General features: G+C 37.0%; 1 protein-coding gene across 1 annotated transcript; it reads left to right on the forward strand.

Moving 5' to 3' along the window:
* The first annotated feature begins 2,659 nt into the window (after window positions 1-2,659).
* LOC108219989 (transport inhibitor response 1-like protein) lies at window positions 2,660-5,937 on the forward strand. Its single transcript, XM_017393607.2, has 3 exons — window positions 2,660-3,327; window positions 4,080-4,593; window positions 4,699-5,937. The coding sequence occupies exons 1-3, from the start codon at window positions 2,828-2,830 to the stop codon at window positions 5,464-5,466; spliced, it is 1,782 nt and encodes a 593-aa protein (XP_017249096.2). The 5' UTR covers window positions 2,660-2,827; the 3' UTR covers window positions 5,467-5,937.
* Window positions 5,938-7,658: the final 1,721 nt, after the last annotated feature.

A 7,658-nucleotide genomic window follows, 5' to 3' on the forward strand; every position in this document is an offset into this window, starting at 1 on the left:
ATTAACGCTTAATCGAGACGGTAGCCGACCGAACAGCGATTAATCGGCGATTAATCCCGATTAATCGCCGACTTTTAGAACACTGGATGTATGTTGGATTGCTCGATATTTTATTGTATTACTTTTTAGATCAAAGAATTTTAATATTCTATGTGTTAAGCGATCTGAAAACAAAACGGCTATTTGTGTAGCTCGTTCCTTGTTTCACAATCAGATTGTAGTTGACAGTTCGGGGGTTTGTCCCGGCTGGATGAGTTCCGATGAGTGATTTCTGTTAATAAAATCATTTGTTTGTCAAAAAAATAATTAAATAATTATATATATTATGATAGGGCATAAATTATAATAAATTATCCTCTAATAATCAATATACTTATATAAAGGAGAAGCGAGGGGCGTGTAGGTGGCGCCTCTCACATCGCTCTGTTCTATTTTTCTAATTTTCTGAAATTTTTGGATAAAAATATCAAAAATTATAACTACTTTTTTTAGTTTCGAATATATTAGAAGCAAGTTTCAGAATCTGATTTTATTTCAGATTATTTATGGAATATAGTAGCGTGAAAGTTTTAATCTGATTTTGTTTCTATATAAAGGAGAAGCGATAGAATTACCTTTTTTGTTTCAGATATATTAGAAGCAAGTTTCAGAATCTGATTTTGTTTCAGATTATTTATTGAACATAGTAGTTTGAAAGTTTTAATCTGATTTCGTTTCTATATAAAGGAGAAGCGAGGGGCGTGTAGCGGTGTATGTGGCGCCTCTCACATCGCTTTGTTCTATTTTTCTAATTTTCTGAAATTTTCGGATGAAAAATATCAAAAATTATAACTACCTTTTTTAGTTTCGGATATATTAGAAGCAAGTTTCAGAATCTAATTTTATTTCAGATTATTTATGGAATATAGCAGCGTGAAAATTTTAATCTGATTTTGTTTCCATATAAAGGAGAAGCGATAGAATACCTTTTTTGTTTCAGATATATTAGAAAGCAAGTTTCAGAATCTGATTTTGTTTCAAATTATTTATTGAATATAGTAATTTGAAAGTTTTAATCTGATTTCGTTTCTATATAAAGGAGAAGCGAGGGGCATGTAGCGGTGTAGGTGGCGCCTCTTACATCGCTCCGTTCTATTTTTCTAATTTTATGGAATTTTCGGATGAAAAATATCAAAAATTAGAACTATCTTTTTTAGTTTCAGATATGTTAGAAGCAAGTTTCAGAATCTGATTTTGTTTCAGATTATTTATGGAATATAGCAGTTTGAAAGTTTTAATCTGATTTTGTTTCACATTATTTAATTATGGGAAAGAGTAGCACACAAGTCTCTCGACACCTATAAATACTCCTATACGTTGTAGGGTTTTGGATCATCTAAACACAACCTACTCTCTCTATATACCACAACCCTACCTCTCTCCGGTGAGAGTTCTCTTGCTCGATTTCTAACTCGGTGGTGCCGTTCTTCTGCAACGATAAGTGAATGCTGTTTATACGATGTTAAAAAATTAAAGATTGTTGCAAACAAGGTAGTTATAGACCGCTATGTGGGAGTCTACAAATCCAAACACGGGAGAAAAATATAGCCTTGACATGATATTGATGGATGATATCAAAAAATTAACTATTAGTGATGTATGTTTGTTGGTTATTCTTTTATAATATTTGTTTTGTTCATCGAACATGTTTGTTGTTGTTAATTTTTATATGATTTACTTTGTATACATGAAAATATTATTCAGACATTATCTGTTTGCTCCGTTCAAACAACTTTTAAGTGAAGGCTGTTTATACAGTATTAAAAAAAGGTTGTTACACGCAAGGGTAGTTATAGACCGCTATTTCACGAATTTAAGTCAGATGTTTTTGTGCACAATCAATCCAAAAAAATTGGAGGAAGATGACAATGTAAGAACATGATTACTTTAAAAAAAAAACTCAAATAAAAATAAGATTCGTGCTTTAAGATTTTTATAATATAAAATTTATTTTATTATACAAATATTAATTTTTAATCATTAATATACTTTTTATAGACATCCACAAAAATATTGTACTCTACAAATATTAATATTGAATCATTAATATAATTTTTATAGACCGCCGCAACGCGCGGCTTCTCAACTAGTTATATTAACTAGCTATTCCCGAAATTGGTAAGATTTTTACTGACCCCAGTAGGTTTTCACCAAAACCATTTTCAGAGAATAAAACTCAAAAAGCCCAAATTGAGTAAAATAATCGAAGCTCAAAGGGAAAAAAAGTTTAGAAAATACCATAGCAATTAGCAAGGACAAAATGAAAAGACGAATGCCTTTAACCGAAATAATAGAAAGGAAAAAGCGTGGGCAGAGGGTATGTCAGGGCCGGCAATATCAGACAGGGTCGGCAATATCAGACACGACCCGAACCCGACTCGAACTCGTAACCCGATTTATTGAGACAAAATTCTAAAATGATCCAAAATTTACCCGTTTGACATGAAATGGATCTGAAATGATCCGAAATTAGAATTTCATTTCTAATAATTTCAATTTTCAGTTTTATTTAATTTCAAATAATTTTATCGGCGGACACGAACACGACCGTATGTATGGGTGATAATCCCAATGAACACTACTAGACTGTACTACACATCCCTCGACATATAAAAACAACATCGATAGCGATTGTTCTAGACTTCTATAGTACTACTGTTCAGACACCAACTCTCAACTCACTCCATCTCAGTTCACCCCGATTCCTTAAACACAACACCCGTCTCTCTCTCCATCTCCCCTCTCCTGTCCTAATCCAGACAACCAAATTCAAACATCAGACACAAAGATGTCAGATCTCACGCCCACCACTCTCCGCAACAACGTTCCTCTAAGCCCAGACGAAGTCCTCGAGATCGCGCTCGAGAGCGTGCTCGAGTTCCTCCCCTGCCAGCGCGACCGCAACGCCTTCTCTCTGGTCAACAAATCGTGGAACCGCATCGAAGCCGAGACGCGATTCGAGGTCGTCATCGGGAACTGTTATTCCATCTCGCCGCAGCGAGTGGTGAACCGGTTCAAAGCAATTAAATCGGTGGTTCTCAAGGGGAAGCCTCGGTTCGCTGATTTCAGCCTCTTGCCGCCGGACTGGGGGGCGCGTTTTAGCCCCTGGGTTGTGGTGTTGAGCGGCGCTTATCGAGGGCTGGAGAAGCTGTGTTTGAAGAGGATGTATGTGAGTAATGATGATCTGGTGGTTGTGGCGAATACGTTCGTGGGGTTTAAGGAGATTAGGCTTGTTTGCTGCGAGGGGTTCGGGACTAGTGGCCTTGCTGTTCTTGCTGGCAAGTGTAGGTGAGTGTGTCAAATTCTCTCGAGTTTTGTGATTATCGCGTAATTGAGATGGTTGAATGCTGATTGGATGTTTAATTGTGATTGCTGAGTATAATGTTGATGTTTAATTCTTTGGATGTTGAATGCTGATTGGATGTTTTAATTGTGATTCTCGGTATAATGTGTTTGATTTTGTTTATGTATGCTTGATTTGTGTATGTTTGTTAGTTTGCTTGGTTCTTGATTGTTTATTTGTTTGTGATGTGGGATGATTGTTTTGTTAGCGACGGTGGGTTGATATAGGATGTTTTGTGCTTTTCGCTTATAAAAATGTGTGTATTTCGTATCTTGAAATATTGTTATGTTGTATATATTGTGATTGCTAAGTGTTTGTTTTATTTATTTATTATTGGGCTTGGACTGTGTGCATAACAGTGTTTTGTAATCTATGTATATTTTCGGGGACTCTTGATAGTAAGGTAATATTATTGAATGTCTTAAGTTGGTTGATGATATTTGAGTTATTGTTTCTGGGTAAGTGAAATGATTTATATGAGGGTGTGATGTGCAAAATGATTGATATGGGCTAAGTGGAATCTTGTTTGTTGCTTTGAGCTTAAGTTTTTATTATGTTATGATTGATGGACTCCTTTTTTAAATTTTAGGCAACTTTGAGTTCTGATGATGTTAGAAATATTTATTAACAAGGCTGCTCTAATTTAGGCAAGTATGAGTTCTTCATATTGTTACATACATGTTTTTCTTTGTTTTAGGCAACTTCGAGTTCTTGAATTGATCGAGGATGAAGTAGCAGATGATGAGGAGGATTGGATTTCTTTCTTTCCAGGAGGTGCTACTTGTCTTGAATCTTTGATGTTTGATTGTGTTGAGTGCCCATTAAATTTTAATGCATTGGAGAAACTAGTGGCTAGGTCACCATCTTTGAAGAAGCTGAGAGTGAACAGATACGTTTCACTTGGGCAGCTTCGCCATTTAATGATTATTGCCCCGCAGTTGACTCATTTGGGGACGGGATCATATGGTCCTTTGGAGGATTTGGAGGATCCTCTTCCTGCCAACGAACTACGAGATCATGTCTCTTCTGCATTCGCGGCTTCAAAATCATTAGTTTGTCTTTCTGGGTTTAGAGAAATTGTACCATATTTTCTGCCTGCTGTATATCCAGTCTGTGCAAACCTAACTTCTCTCAACTTAAGCTATGCAAACATACTTGTTGAGGAATTCAAACAAGTTATAAGTCATTGCCATAAACTCCAGATTTTATGGGTAAGTTTACCCAAACATTCACGCTCAGTACTTCAATCTTTATTTTTGCTTGGATTTGCTCATTTAATTTTAAAACTGAAGCAAACTTCTTTCTTGCCTTTGCAGGTACTGGATTTAATAAGTGATGGAGGATTAGTGGCAGTGGCTGCCACTTGTAAGGATCTTCAGGAGCTGAGGGTTTTCCCTATGGATACTATAGAAGATAATGCTGGCCCGGTTTCTGATGTGGGTCTTCATGCAATTGCCGAGGGATGCAAGAAATTGCAATCAATTTTGTTTTTCTGTCAGCAGATGACAAATGCTGCTGTGATATCGATGTCAATTAACTGTCCAGATCTCATCGTTTTTCGACTTTGTATTATAGGGCGATACCGACCGGACCATAGTACTGGAGAACCAATGGATGAGGGTTTTGGAGCAATCGTGAAGAATTGCAAGAAGCTAACAAGATTAGCTGTTTCTGGTTTACTTACTGATAGGGCTTTTAGCTACATTGGACAGTATGGGAAGTTGTTGCGGACCTTGTCGGTTGCTTTTGCTGGTGATAGTGACATGGGACTGACATATGTCCTTGAGGGTTGCCCTAAACTGGAGAAGCTTGAGATCAGGGATTCCCCTTTTGGAGATATAGCTTTGCGCTCTGGTATGCATCAGTATCATAATATGAGATTCCTTTGGATGTCGACTTGTAAGGTAACTCGCCAAGGTTGTAGGGAAATTGCCCGTCAAATCCCGGGTGTTATTGTGGAAATATTTAATTGGAATCAGGTTGGGGAAGAGGGTGAGAATTCTGATCTCGTCGACACATTGTACATGTACCGATCTCTTGAAGGTCCGAGGGCTGATGCACCAAGATTTGTGAATATCCTCTGATCTTGTAGGATTTGAAATGTTCCAGCGTTACTGAGTTCTGATAGTGGCTTCTAGCAGTGAGTGGCTTTTCTCTGCAAGGAAATGTAATTGCTGGATATTTGTACTTTTTTGCATATCGATCATTAATCTTTTCTTAATCAGTGCACTACATGGGCCATTAAATGGGGGAAGCCCAAAAGACTGATGGGATGACATGGATATTGGTGTATTGGTAAGGTTAGTTATTTCAGCTAGGTTTTTTTAATTATTAACTTATTGGCTTTGGAAATTACTGAGGGGAAGTCTTTTTCTGTTATTCAACTGCTTGACTGCTCTAGGCCGAGTGTGGTACACATGTGTTGTTTTACATGTATGCCATTCACCGATAGAATGTTGGTGGTGGAGATGATGAAACCATGTGTTTTGGTCTATATACTCTATTTTCTGAATGCTTTGAAATGTTGAAAGACTGATGAAGTCTGCTTTTGTTCAGATTTAGTTTTCATGTTCTACATCGTAGCTGGAAAAGTAATGTGATGCCCTATTGCCCTGCTTGTTGATTATAAAATATTAGTTACAGATTTTAGTGGAAGCAAGTGATAACATTAATAATGCATTTTTTCTGTCTATATAGACCTTCCTTCTTTAGTTTTCTTTTTTCAAGTAAATCTTTTCTAGCTGTAGCAAGCACTTTCCCTAATTTCTGATTTCTAAAAATGCATGTAGACCATATAAGCTAATGCGTATGCGCCTCCCTTGCCTTTTACATGTTGAAATAATTAGCTTGATACCGAGGGCCATTAATAATGTATGCAAAGCATTACCCCAACAGACATTGTAAGATCCTCTCCATCCACACTCTGTGGGTTCCATGTGTTAGGTATTTCATGAGAATTTTCAGCACTTAACAGGCAGTGCATGATACCCTATGGATCTGAGATGGAGGGAGGGAGGAGCCTGCATGAAAAGAATGGTGCATATTGTTTTGATAATTTGAATGGATTTCTCTTCTAAGCCAGCATGATGTGTATGTATGTAATGCTTGATATATTATATATATGCATGTGTGTTGCATCAGGTAGTATCCATATTTATGGACTATATCGATCAAGAGGTCCATTGATGTCATACTTCGTTTTTTGCCTCTGAAAGAGGGCAGCAGGAACTTTGTCAGTCATTTCTGGTATAGAAAGAGTGCGGGGGAGGGGGTAATAAATGTCACTTATATTTCTCTTTTCTGAAAGGGTGGTTGTTATGCTAAGCAAACTTGTTAGTCCTGTATCATCTATCCAGTTATTATGATTGGCCGAAACCCTAACCATTTCTTCATTTCGCCCACGAAATATTTGGCTTTGATGACCTTTTGAAGGCTATTATTTATCTTCTTAACAGTACTAATCGTAGCACTTGAATATGCATTTCGTTATTTTAGACGTAGTTGAATGAATATATGAACTAGGTGTTTTTGTTCCTCCTCAATCAGTAGCAGCCATTCTACAGTCTCATCACTTCCAAGTTGGGCTCATCCTCAAGCTTCAGCACTCATTGTACCCTATCATCAACCTGGCAAACCCGCTCTTTCAGCATCGCCTTTGATCCTGATCCTCGGTAAGTAAAAACCATTCTACCATCTCATCATATATCAGAATACTGTCTTTTGTCTTCAATTAGTAGCAGCCATTCTGAAAGTCAATGCTGCACTTCATCCTCAATTTTTAGAAGCCATTCTCAAACTTATCATAGCATCATATTGTAGCCATTACCGGCATCTCATTACTGCGGCCACCCTTAAACTCTTTCACCACCATGTTTCAGCCGAGTCACTCAGGAGTTGTGTACTCGACATGAGAAAATGTTCAAAATTGTATGTTTACTTTTAGGGTGTTTTAGCTTATCTATACCGCTTACAAAATCACACTGTTCTTAGTATAGGAGAATCTGATATACGTAAAAATTGGTAATATAGAGGGGTGGAATAAATGGACCAGCATTGGCTGATTGGGATGGAATGAATGGATCAGTCTAGGTTAAATCTTCGGCTTATCTTCAAAAGTGTGATTTTTGGGCTGATTAGGATGGAATGAATGGACCAGTCTAGGTTAGATTTTCCGCTATCTTCAAAAACGTGTAGTCAATAACATGTTAAAAATAATCGCGGTATTTTTGGAATTCTGATCTTCAAAAACGTGATAAAAGTCAAAAAAAATGTTATA

This window comes from Daucus carota, chromosome 5 (assembly GCF_001625215.2).
Source record: "Daucus carota subsp. sativus chromosome 5, DH1 v3.0, whole genome shotgun sequence".
Lineage (NCBI taxonomy): Eukaryota > Viridiplantae > Streptophyta > Magnoliopsida > Apiales > Apiaceae > Daucus > Daucus carota.

What these genes read in the sequence shown, in the direction of transcription:
- LOC108219989 (XM_017393607.2), top strand. Translation starts at nt 2,828, where the DNA reads ATGTCAGATCTCACGCCCACCACTCTCCGCAACAACGTTCCTCTAAGC. An exon ending in GTTCTTGCTGGCAAGTGTAG is followed by an intron (nt 3,328 to 4,079) that starts GTGAGTGTGTCA and finishes TCTTTGTTTTAG; the next exon opens with GCAACTTCGAGTTCTTGAAT. An exon ending in ATAAACTCCAGATTTTATGG is followed by an intron (nt 4,594 to 4,698) that starts GTAAGTTTACCC and finishes TTGCCTTTGCAG; the next exon opens with GTACTGGATTTAATAAGTGA.